At 38.8% G+C, this 13,381-nt stretch overlaps 1 protein-coding gene across 3 annotated transcripts in view; it reads left to right on the top strand.

Moving 5' to 3' along the window:
* Positions 1-13,381, top strand: part of TMTC2 (transmembrane and tetratricopeptide repeat containing 2) — a 424,604-nt gene that overhangs the window by 188,062 nt on the left and 223,161 nt on the right. For all 3 annotated transcript variants that reach the window (XR_002481957.1, XM_021712338.1, XM_008058159.1), the window contains one exon: positions 5,919-6,747. Coding sequence is in view for 2 of the 3 variants with exons in the window: in XM_008058159.1 (XP_008056350.1) it covers positions 5,919-6,747 (829 nt within the window). In the remaining variant the exon portion in view is untranslated. The remainder of the gene's footprint in view (positions 1-5,918; positions 6,748-13,381) is intronic.

Genomic DNA, 13,381 nt, shown 5'->3' with positions numbered 1-13,381 from the left:
ATCCATCCGCGTCAGCCTTCTGAGTAGCCGGAATTACAGGCATGCGCTACCACGCCCGGCTGATTTTTGATTTATTGTGGAGATGAGGTCTCGCTGCCCAGGCGGGTCTCGAACCCGCGGGCTCAGGCAATCCACTCACCTCAGCCTCCCAAAGGCGCGGGATTACAGGCTGAGCCACCGAGCCCGGCCGCTATTGCTTTTTTAAATGTATACATTTCATGAGAGAGGGGGTCAGGCAGAAAAAATGGTGACATAAAGGTGAAAAGGCTAAGTTTTCTATGTGTGTGATAACACAGTTATTAAAAATGGTGCCTTGGCCTGTTACCTTGCTAAACTATGGTGTGACCATGTGCTTTTTGAGCTATGACCAGGTCATGTTTCCTTTGGCCCCCTCCCCTACCTTGGGAAGGTGAATCTCTTTCTCTCTAATTTACTTTCTAAATAAACTATATTTTCTAATCTTAAAAAGAAAATGGTGCCTTGGATGTATACAATATTGCTGATTTTTTGGGTTAAAAATTGTCATGGGCTGGGTGGGGTAGCTCACAACTCTAATCCCAGCACTTTGGGAGGCCAAGGTTGGAGGACTGCTTGAGCCCAGGAGTTTGAGACCAGTCTGGGCAACATATCAAGGAATTAGTCAGGCATGCGGTATCCCTTTTAAGAGGCAGGGTCTCGCTACGTTGGCTAGGCTGGACTTAGACTTTGACTCCTGGGCTCAAGAGATCTTCCTACCTCAGTTTCCTGAGTAGCTGCAACTGTAGGCCACTGTGCCCAGCCAATACTGTTGACTTTTTTGTGCCTTTGTGGGGGATATTGAGAGTGACGAGTTAGTATAACAGGATTAAAAATGTGTGAAAGACAGGCAGAAACCGACTTTAAAAAGTTTGAGGGTCAGACTTAGTTTAAGAGTTATTTATTTGAATTCCTACAAATGTCAGGCTCTATGTTACCCTCTGGAGATTCAGAGATATGTCAGTTATTATAGCTCAGCTGTAAAAGAGAACTGTTTGATATCACTGTAATTTCATATCCAAACTAGTATTCATTTTGTTTTTATAATTTTCTTGTGAATTTAAGAGATTTTCTAGCAAAATTAAGATAAGTATCACGAAATAGTTGTAAATAAACTATATTGGGACATGGAAAGGGATTTTGTTAATGTTGAGAAATTAATTATAAAATAAGTGTTGCAGTAAATAATAAATATAGGCCGGTAGCTCAAGCCTGTAATCCCAGCACTCTGGGAGGCCAAGGCAAGAGGATTGCCTGAGCTCAAAGGTTTGAGACCAGCCTGGGCAACTTGATGAGACCTTATCTCCACAATAAATCAAAAAACAAAAAGGCATGGTAGTGTGTGCCTGTAGTTCCAGCTACTTGAAAGGCTGAGGTGGAAGGATGACCTGAGCCCAGTAGGTCAAGGCTGTGGTGGCCATGAGTGTTCCACTGTACTCCGACTTGCACAACAGAGTGAGACTCCGACTCAAAAAAATAAAAAATATAGAAAAGTATAGGAACTAATGCATCATATGCCTGTGTGCCCAAAATCAGAATTTAGATTTGTTAACGTATTATTTGTATTATTTTAGTCTAGTAAGTTTAGGCATAGGTTGTCAAAACTTACTTTTTTAGAGTATTTTTTGAGGCTGTGGATAAATAGGGACCCCACAAAAGTCAGAAGCCATCTTTATCTGTTGTCCACAGACCCACCTGCCCACCCCAGAGGTTTTCTCATCTTATATTTGGAGTAAATATTTTTAGTCTTGGGTGTGGGGGAAGGATCTTGCCTACATATGCATGCATTTGTGAAAAATATATGACATTTTTTCTGAACAGCCTTTATGATTCTAATTTGTGCCTCTGTGGTGTCCCTGTTTTTCTTATGACAGATGTACATCCGGTGTATAGAAGAGTACCTGTCACATACAGCCACTTTAATGATGTGTTGAATGAACCGCTTTTTTAGCTACTAAATTGCAGTGGTTTTCTAATGCTCCCTATCAAAGATTGTGCTCAAGTAGTGTTTGCATTTCTTGCACTTTGAAGTCTCATCTTCTTTGTGAGGATTTTTGCTAGTTTTAGCTTTTAAGTCTTTGGTGGCAACTCACTGGAATGCCTTTGCCTTATCTATACCCACATTCTATCTATACTTGCATTATTTAATGCTGGTTAAATGTTTTAACCAACACTGGATCCGTTTCATGCACCAAGTCATGAACACAGAAATGCGAACACTAATCATGTGGAAACTTGTCTCCTAGTTGTAGCTCATAAAAATTTGCTGATTTGATTTAATCCATAAATCATAGCACAGAAACTAAATTATATATATATTTTTTTGAGTTAGAGTCCAACTCTCTTGCCCAGGCTGGAGTGCAGTGGCACAATCACAGCTCACGGCAGCTTCCATCTCCTGGGCTCAAGCAGTCTTCGTGTGTCAGCCTCCTTTGTAGCTGGGACTACAGGTGCATACCACATGCCTGACTAATTCCTTGATATATTTCCCAGACTGATCTCAAACTCCTGGGCTCAAGCAGTCCTCCCACCTTGGCCTCCCAAAGTACTGGGATTAGAGTTGTGAGCCACCCCACCCAGCCCGTGATAATTTTTAACAAAATTCTATGAAAAAGCGTTAAAGGTACTTGAGAACTGCAATTTTTGGTTGATATTTTAACAATCATGGAGAATCCCTACATTTGAGAAACTCTTCCACTGTAAACATTTTAACATCACCTTTAGCGATTGGTTTACTTTCTCTAACAGTGCCACTTATTTAGGCTTTACAGACTCCACCGTTAAGTTAGAATGAGTACATGAGAACATTTCCCTTTAGAACCTTATTATCTCTTATCTTAGTTAATATGTCAGTTTTTTAATGGGAAGCTGTATATGAAAATGCTTTAAAATATGATGTACTACATAAATTAATGTTAGCTTTGTATTTATGTTTTCTGTGCCATTTTCTCAGTACTTAGACTTATTACATAATATTTAACATTGAGTTTCATTGCTCATATATTTATAGTTGCTTGGATTTTAAGTATCTTTTAGCATAATGTAATAATTTAGATCACATCTGCAATATCAGTGTTTTATTTTGATAATTATTGTAATTTAATTTTAATTAAAAATTACTTTATTAAAAATTAATGAAGGGATAGCATAGTTTTACTTTGTCATGACATTTCTATCTTTAGAAATAAAATAGAATGATGTCATTGTCAAAGCTAACTTTTTTGTAATTTCATGACTAGCAAAGAAACCTTTCTTCCTTCATGAGGTTCTCTTGCCACTTGGAGCCTCTTCTTACCTGATAAGTTTTTTTTTCTAATATTTGAATGCTTTCTGTTCCCCTGTCCCATCTCCCCAATCATTCCCCCCACGAGCTACTGAAGTAGAATGGTCTTGGTCACATTTTAAAAATGGGCTTTTGGTTTAAATTCAATCTTCTTTATTCATGATACCTTATCTCATTTATCTTTGCCAAATGGTATGTTTTCCTCTTGTGTAATCTAAGAGTACTGAATGATGGGATTGGTAGATCTAACCATTACAAGTTTTTATGTATAGTTTTGTGTTTTATTTATCTTTTTTCAAAATAAAAAAAGTTCGAATTTTTGCCGGGAGAATTTCAGGAGAGGAAATAAATGATTTACAAGGGTTAATCTTAGATGATAATGAGGCTTTGAAGTATTTCATTTTGCCAGTGAAAATTTAAAGATTGGTGAGGCCGAACATGATATTACTCCTCCTACCATAAAACTTCCATACAGCATTGCGTAAAATTAATCTTGAGCAAATGTCTGGCACAGATGTTTTAAAAACCGAGACAGTTAATATTGTGAATTTAGCATTACTGTGATCTGATACTGATGAACAATTCCACTTCTCAAAATTGTCTGTAATTTTCATATGGTTGCTATTTCTCACTTTTCTCATTCTGAATTGTTAGCTTCTGACTTCCTATCCTTTTCCTTTTAAATTCTTAACAATCTGTGTTAAGAGTAAGCTCACTAGTTAGAAGGAGATTATTGTGGGAACCCTGGCTGTTAGCATTTGGGACTACTGATGACAGAAGAGGTGGTGAAAAATGGACAGATTCAGGACATATTTTGAAGAAGTTGAGATGACTTGGTATTGGATGGAATGTGGAAAGAAGGAAAGAGGCTGTGAAAAAGGAACGGGTTATACAGTATTACCATGTTCTGACAGGATTATTGGAGGAGGAACTGTTTTATTTAGTTTGGAGAAGCTGTGAAGTCAAGGGTTCTATTTTGGACATTTTGAGTTTGAAATACGTAGGTGAATGTGCCCAATAGGTAACTGAATAAATGACTATGGAGGTGAAGGGGCAAATAATACGGAGGTTAAGAGAAGTGAAGGAAAAGTATAGGTTGAGCTGTTAGCATAGATTAATAATGTTTAAAGTCATGGACCTTGCTTTGATCAGTAGGTTGAAAGCAGAGATGGAGAAGAAGTCCCATGAGCAGCGCCATGGCTGCCAGCAATTAGAGTTGGGGTGGAAGAGAAGAAGTACGAGGAGGATAGTTCAGTGTGGCAGCTGTATATAATACCTAGATACTGTTTTAATGGAAGTTGAAGTTGCACAGGCTTAAGAAATATTGCACTTTGTAGATTTTTTTTTTTTTTTACTCAGAGTCTTACTCTGTCGCCCAGGCCGGAGTTGAGGGGCACAATCGCAGCTCACTGCAGACTTGAGCTTTTAGACTGAGACGATTCTTTTGCCTCATCCTCCCAAGTAGCTGGGACTACAGGCTCATTCTACCACGCCAGGCTAATTTTTGTGGCGACAAGGTCTTGCAGTGCTGCCCAGCCTGGTCTCAAACTCCTAGGCTCAAGCAATCTTCCTGCCTTGGCCTCCCAAAGTGCTGGGATTACAGATGTAGCCACCATGCCCTGCAGACTGATTTTATACTCAATATGTGGCATATGCTTTATAAAACTCCAAGCACTATTCTGAATGTCAGTGAGTAAGACAGTTCTACATAATACCAGAACGTTTATCATAAGTGATGGCATTACCAATGAACTATTAAAGTTGTTGTATGGTACTCATCCTTCTTCCTTCTCCCAGCCACATTGTTAGATATCACTAAGTTTCTGCTCAGGTTGAAGGAGTTTGCTAGAAAATTTTCATTACCGTGATTACCCTATGGCCTTTCTCTCACAATTTTTTGTCTTTCTCTTGAAGTAAGTTAGTTTGTTACTAAAGTCATTTCATTTTGAAAAGTTGTCATCAACATGAAAGATTTGGGATTCATGAGGAGTGTTATTAAATGTTAGATGTCACTGATGTGACAGCATGGGGCAGCAGATGAAAGCCTGGCTTATAAATTGTGCAAGGACAGAATTCTTCAAGACAATGAAAGAGGAGCTGGCTTAGACATAGCTAAATGCCTTTACTACCTTAGAGCTGAGCAGAATCCTGTCATGCCATATATTTTGGGAAACAATTGCTTTTTGTTTTTCTCCAAAAATTATAAACTATAAAATGGAAGAAGACAGTTACTAGGTGCCTGCTATATCTTATGCAGAGTGCTGAGTACTTTTACATCATGGTCCCATTGTGATCTGACACCCATTCTGAGAGGGAAATATAATGAATCCATTTTGTAGAGGTCAACAAATTGAATCTTTGGTCATTGGTATTTTAGAGGGAAAAATAAGAAAAGATACTCATGGAAAGTTATATACAAACTAGGATTCCATATTCAGTATTTTTTGGAGGTTGAAATATCCTTAAGCATGTTTAAAAGAAAATGGAAACAAAGACATCATTTTAAGACATAATGCTGCATTTTAACTATCCATTTAAAAATGCATTTTTATCTCTAAATATAAATTCTGTGCTATATTGGTATTGATCTTAATTTTTCCCCCTTCTCTTTTGGTTTCAGAGGAAGAACTTTTCTCTTTTTCTCAGCATTAGTTTGTTAACTTTCTGGGGGACCTCCCTTTTGGGTGCCCGGTTATACTGGATGGGAAACAAGCCACCAAGCTTTTCTAACTCGGACAACCCAGCTGCTGACTCGGATAGCCTCCTGGTCCGGACACTCACCTTCTTCTACTTGCCAACCAAGAACCTCTGGCTGTTGCTGTGCCCAGATACCCTCAGTTTTGATTGGTCCATGGATGCTGTGCCTCTGCTCAAAACAATTTGTGATTGGAGAAACCTACACACTGTGGCCTTCTATACTGGACTCCTCCTCCTCGCCTACTACGGGTTGAAGAGCCCAAGCATAGAAGGAGAATGCAATGGGAAGGCTGTCACTAATGGCAAGCAGAATGCTAATGGACATAGCTGCCTTTCAGATGTGGAGGACCGGAACTCAGAGATTAAGCCCAGCTTCGCATCCAAAGTGGAAAATGGCATTAAAACTAATACATCCCAGAGAATCCAGCTTCCTTCTACTGAAAACATCATTGTTCTGTCTTTATCTTTGTTAATAATCCCCTTTGTTCCTGCCACGAACTTGTTTTTCTATGTCGGCTTTGTAATCGCAGAGCGAGTGTTATATATTCCTAGTATGGGCTTCTGCCTCTTGATCACAGTGGGTGCTAGAGCTCTTTACGTCAAGGTCCGAAAGCGGTTTCTCAAGAGCTTGATTTTTTATGCTACAGCTACGTTAATTGTTTTCTATGGACTCAAGACTGCAATCAGGAATGGAGACTGGCAGAATGAGGAAATGCTGTATAGGTCAGGGATAAAAGTAAACCCAGCTAAAGGTAATCTTTTATTTTATGCTTTTGCCTGGGCAGTTTACACTTTCAGTCTTTTTATATCATTGCTTCTTGTCTTAAACATATATTAAGGAAGAAGACATCCTTTCCTACAATACCCATAGCTTTCATTCTTTTTATTTTTTTAAGAGCTGAGCCGTCTAACCAATTTAGAGATATAGTCAGCATTTCTGACTTGGAATAAGGAAATACTTTCTGGTGTTCCTGACTTTGTCCAGAAGAATGAGAGTTCCTGTTGTGTAAAAACATCGACTATTATAAGAATTTTGAAAAATACTTGGTTTCCACATTTTAAAATACTGATATGGACATCTCTGTTATCATTTAATAAAAGTCAGGTTTTTGTACCCAAGTATACTTTAGCTCTTCTGTTTTCCAAGCATCTTCTGGGGAAATACCATGAGGCTTACCTTAACACTTTTAAAAGACTTGGAGGTGCAGCTACCTTTGAATCTTGGAATTATGTCTCTAGATGTCAGTGTGTACACATGCAGGTGTGAGTCATCCTTTGCTTTGCAGAGGCTAAATAATCTGACTGTTGCCAAGAAGTCAGCATGTTGTTAGTTGCGTTCTTAAGACACTTAGGGAAATACACTTTTCTCTGTGTAATGAGAGCATTGATTATATCTTTCATTATTGCTTTTGACTTAGAAAATTATTTTAGCAAATCTCTGAATCAATAACTAGAGTAGAAAGTCGTTTCCTGTAAAACAAAAATGAATAGTCAAAAGCTGTTGTGATGGATTGCTCTGGGTTTAAATGAAATGGAAGCTCGAGAACTGAACAAAAGCAAGAGTACATTTTTAGTGCAGAAATATAATAAATTGTGCTAGTCTTGTTCCTCATAAACCATTTTTAGGTTCTTCTTTAGAATATGTTTGCTTATATAGTATTTGAACTGGAATTTCTCGACGACTTCCAGCAAAATTCCATACCAGGATTCAAATATTGGAGGTGTGAAATTGTCAAATGTATGAAAATGCCCTGCTAATATCTATTAGGATGAGTATCCAAAGATCTATATAGTCCAAAAGCCACTTTGGCATCCTTATCTGATTAGCACAAATTAAGTCAAGGGTTCAGTGAGCAACTACACCTTTCTTGAAGCCAGGGAACTAATTGTTGGTACTTAAAAGGCTTAGTAGATTGCAAAGATTTTAATGGGAAATTGAAGCATTGAAGTTGAGCCACTGAATAGCATGTAATTCCTCAATTCTCTACAAAAAGTCATTACCATGTGGCTTTTCTGGGTGGTAAGTACTGCACAATTTATTGAATGCCTGGACCGAAATATTGCTATAAAAGTTGTTGTAATTTGCTTTTGCAGAATGCTTCTCAGCGAGTTTTTCTTCGCTGGTAGATATAAAGATCTAGAACAGGGGCAACCATTTTCTGGCCCCTCATGCTTGGGAGCTTTTCTGTCTTCTTAGTAAACTCCTGCTTAAAAAAAAAAAAATCCAGAATGAGGCAGTGTTGCCAATTTACTTTCCTGCTGTTTAAAACAGGTACATGATAAGGAATTAAAACACAAAGCCACATAATATTATTTGCATCACAGTGTTGTTCTGAGGATTTATTACATTTATTGGTTAAGTTGCAGGCTAAGCTACTGTTACAAAAAGCCAAGATAACAGTGGCTTAAGTAAGATTGAAACCTTATTCTTTCATGTAACAATCTAAGAAAGTGCAAGCACAGAGCTGATTAGATGGCGCCTTGGGTTTTCAGGATCTGTGCTCCTTCTCTTTTGTTCCCTTGCCATTTCAGTGGTGTCACTCTGTCCTCATGGTCCAAGAAGGCTCATTATCACATCAGCACTTCAACTGACAGGAATCGGGGCAGAGAGGGCAAATGGCAGCTGTACCCATTCTCTCTAAGAGCATATCACAGAAATTGCACACACCACGTTTGCTCACAGACCATTGGCTGCACCTAGCTATGAGAAGGCTGGGAAATGTTATCTTTATTCTGGGAGGCCAAGTACCCAGCCAAACTTTATGACCCTGGAAAAAGGGGAGGGCAGATACCCAGATACCAGGTTATACGTAGCAGACTCTATCCTAGAATAGGTGAAAACATTTGGTGACTCTTATGTATTTTCCAGCATTTATTACTATTATCGGTGACAGTTTTTGTTGTAAGATATTTATGACAGTTAAAATGCTTGATCATTTCTTTTATTCCTTCATTCAGTTAGTTAGTAAAATGTGTATTAAACATTTCCTTGGTTTTCAACATGTCTTCTTTCTAACATTTGAGAAGTGCTATAATATTTAGATACTCCAAGATATTAATAGTTAAATGAATGCCTGACTGACCAGTATTTTGATAAGTCCTTAGAGACATTAAAAACTACATTCCTGAAACCCGCCTCCCCTCACATGTCCCAGCTACCTGCTTTTCTTGCAGACTTTGCCATTTCTGTAGCTGGCCTCTACATTTTTCTAGCAGCTCTCTCCAGCAACCCTGATGACATCTCTGCCTCCTCTTTTCCCTTCACACCCCATATCCACTTCATCAGCAAATCCTCTATTCTACCTGCAAAAACATATCCAGAACTTGGCCACTTTTTACCACCATGGCACAAAGTCATCATCATCTTTCATCTGGAATATTATTAACAGACTCTCACCTGATCACTCAGCTTCTATTTCTTGCCTCTTAGCATGTCTTGTACTTCTTTGTTTCAAGTCAGACATGATGAATTAGGTAATAAGAAATGAGGCAAATAGACCTGAGTGTGAGGTTTTATGTTCACCTGGCTAGGAGATAGACTGTATTTAATGTTTGGTATAGCCACAGGTGCCAGAGGTGTCAAATTCCTTTGTGTCCTGTGTTTTTGTCTTCCCTGTTGTCTTTGAGCATTTTTAAGGACACAGAGTTTGTTTTGCATCTCTTTGAGCTTCCACAGTTACTATACTGGAGCCCTCTTGGTTTGGTGGTAAGGCATAGTTGAAGGAAAATGTCCTATTATAATTAAATCTCAGTCTTTCTGGACTACGACCTTCACAAGTGTCTCTTAGCTTTCTGTGTGTCCCATTCCGGTTGTGACAGAAAGGTCAGAGGGGTCTGGAGTGAGAGAAATACCCTCCCCCTGGATCCCTGGATAATGCTTTCATAAGGTTTTTCTCTTGAAGAATAGTAGATCTTTGACGTGGTGAATGCTCTGGTATATTTCATAAAATTTATTCTTCTTCCCTTCCCATCCAGAGCCAGAAGTGCATCTTTCCTGGCTCTTCTCAGTGAGAATCTACTGGACTCCCTGGAGACAAAACTCACAAATGTGTGGGGGTCCACTCAGATGACACCTTTGAGAGTTTCTGGCTCTCAATATAGTTCACACTTAGTGTCCAGCATCTTGTAAGAATTAACCATTGTTTCTAACAGTTTCTGCCTCTAGCAGCTTCTGCTCCAGGTAAACTCCCTCTGCTGTGACTCTCTGGATTTGCCTATCACTCCAGATTTCAAGGTGCTAGTTGGTCCTGCTACCCCAGTTCACCAGTGCTTCTAAGGCAAGTTATTGATTTTCAGACCATGTAGCTTTTTGTTGTAAGAACGGGAGTGACCACTTCCAAGCTCTTTTACTGTCTGAGGTTGAGCCCCAGCTTCCAATTTTACATCTTTTTAAGTCTATACTTAAACAACTGCCCTGGTGACCTTTTTTGAGAGTCAAGAAAATAGTATTCCTCTGCCCCCAGATATCCTTTGGCTCCTCATTTCTCTCAAAAACACAAATCACAGCAAGACCCAATATAGACCTACCAATCTTTCCTTCCCTTATTCCACTCTAGCCCTATTGGCCCCTTTGATAGGCCTTTTTTATGTCACGGGAGCTTTTGTCTTTGTCTTTGCTTCTTCCTGGTCAAATGGTACATTATCAGGAATGTGCTTTATGTAATTTGACTCCCTGTTAAAAATGTGGCTCCCTGTTAAAAATTATAGCTGTTTCTGCCTTATCCAGTGTTTCCCATTCTCATTGACTGCTTCAGTTTCCTCATAGCACTTATCACTATTTGACATACTATATTTTCTTTCTTTCTGATTATTATTATTATTATTTTGAGTCAAGGTCTCACTCTGTTGCCCATGATGAAGTGCATTGACATGATCACAGCTCATCATAGCCTCAAACTCCTAGGCTCAAGCATTCCTCCTCCTGGGAGTACAGGTGTGTGCCACCATGCCCGGCTAATTTTTTTCTTTATATTTTCTTTGAAAGAGAAGTGGTCTCACTATATTGACCAGGCTGATGTCAAACTCTTGGGCTCAAGCAGTCCTCCTGCCTTTGCCTCCCAAAGTGCTGGGATTACAGACATGTGCCACCATGTCTAGCCCATGGCATACTGTATTTCTGTATTTTTATTTTATTTTTATTGTCTGAATGTACCTTTAGCATACACTAAAATATGCAATGAAGTAAATGAATTTTTTCCTTTTTTTATTTATTTTTTAATTTTTTTGAGTTGGAGTCTCACTCTGTCGCCCAGACTGGAGTGCAGTGGTTGCTCTCGGCCACCGCAGCCTCGACCTGCTGGGCTCCGGCGATCCTTCCGCCTCAGGCTTCCAAGTAGCTGGAACTACAGGCACGCGCTACCATGCCTGGCTAATTTTTGATTTATTGTAGAGATGAGGTCTCGCCAAGTTGCCCAGGCGGGTCTCGAACCCGCAGGCTCAGGCAATTCATTCATCTCAGCCTCCCAAGGCGCGAGATTATAGGCTGAGCCACCAAGCCTGGCTCCTTTTTTTATTTTTAATGCCTCATATGTGACAATGAAGAAAGTTCCTGGTAGAGTCAAAACATTTAGTAACGAATGCATGGAATAATTAATGGTGCAGTCATAGGCCTGCTCCTTAAGGAGTTCATAATTTGTTTGGAGATAAAATACACATATATCCATGAAATAAGGCAGAAGTGTGAAAGACTAGGTATTGAGAAATGCTTTGTGATCAGAGAATAGACTTGAGAGTGGAGTTAGTTTTAGATTCCCTGACTGCCATATGTGACATATGCTTCCATTTGACACAAGGCAAAACTCTTTGAATCCATATTTCCTATTTTTTTCCCTTTTATAACATGGTATTAATAATTCTGGCTATATTTACTTCCTTAGCAATTATGAGACTGGCAGTAATCTTCTTTAAGGCAGATTTTTTTTCATCTATTATATTATTTGCACCTAAGCAAGAGATTAGAAACCCTTTAAAGCCAGACTTTTACAAAGTTTTTGAGATTACAAATGGAGTTAGGCTTTCTTCTTCCTTTGAAAGCCTTTGCAAATTTTGGAATACTTCAGTCTACCATGCGTTTTAACAGAATATGATTTTAAGCCTCATGAAGCATTCTGCATAAAAACTGCTGCCTTCAGTAATGGGTCCTGTAGACAGCTGCCAGTCATTAACTGATTGGATGCAAATGATGATGAGTAGAGCCTGTCATAGTGACTGTGCTGCTAATTTATGGTTTAAATCTGGATGGTGGAGAAATGATAGCTGATTTGGACTATGTAAACCACAAGTCCTGTCTCATTATGTGGTTGATAATGTCAGGAAAATACTAGACATAGTTGATTACTGCAGTTTGCTGATTTCACAATGACTCTTTGCATTTTTGTGCTCAGGAAAGAGGAAATTTTCTCTGATGACTGACTTACTGAGTAAGCCACATTATATTTGAAAGGTCCCCCCCTTTCAAACAACGCGTTTTAGAAGCCATATTGATTAGTATTTGCTTGAAGAAAGCATTTTTTTGATTCAGTGCAAAGCAGTTAAATGTGTGATCACCCTTTTAGCTAGTCTAGTTCTAGTCTTGTCTAAATCTTCATGTGTCTTTAGCTCTGTAGAATTTGGTACCACCGATCTTGGCTACTATGGCTTTCAAGGCACTACACAATTTTGACTTTCTCTCATGTTCCACTGCTATCTCTTTTTTGGTTTTGCCTCCTCCCTAAATTGCCTTTATTTTCCCTTTTCTATAATACCTAGAATGCTTATCTTGGGATATAGTACGGTGTCAATAAATAAGTCATTGAATTTCAAAGTGATGTTCTCTATGATATCTGTCTATGAGGAACTTTTCCATCTGGGTGATCTGCCAGCCTCTCAAAATCATCACCTCCCTTCCCTAAGACCAACTACATGCAAACCCCCTTATTAATTCAGGTCATAATAAAAAACTAACAAAATTATTACAGATAAACAGATGAAGCATAAATATTTTAAAATTGTAACATATATGACAGCATATCTGGTTTGCTAAAAGGCATTCAAAAATTATAGATTCAAAACCAAATGGTTCTGAGAATAGTTTGTTTATTAACCTTGTCAGTGTGCTTTAAAGAGCATATGACTGTGGGTGTTGATTGTTTGTGAGCAACTTCTTTTTTTTTAACATTTTTTTTATTTTACAGTTGTGGGGTACAGTTAAGGGTTAGGTATACAAATATGCATTGTGCAGGTACCCTTGTTAATGAGGTGTGCCCCGTTCCCAGACAGATGTTGATTACTGTTAATCCCACCTTCCTTCCCCTCCTTGCCCCCCCCCATAGTTTCCCACCACTGTCAATCCTTTTCTTATACTATTATGATAGTTGTTTAAGGTCCACTTATGAGTGAGAACATGTG

Source organism: Carlito syrichta, unplaced genomic scaffold (genome assembly GCF_000164805.1).
Source record: "Carlito syrichta isolate Samal-C Ts95f unplaced genomic scaffold, Tarsius_syrichta-2.0.1 Scaffold89687, whole genome shotgun sequence".
NCBI lineage: Eukaryota > Metazoa > Chordata > Mammalia > Primates > Tarsiidae > Carlito > Carlito syrichta.
This window is presented reverse-complemented; position numbering and strand designations above follow the sequence as displayed.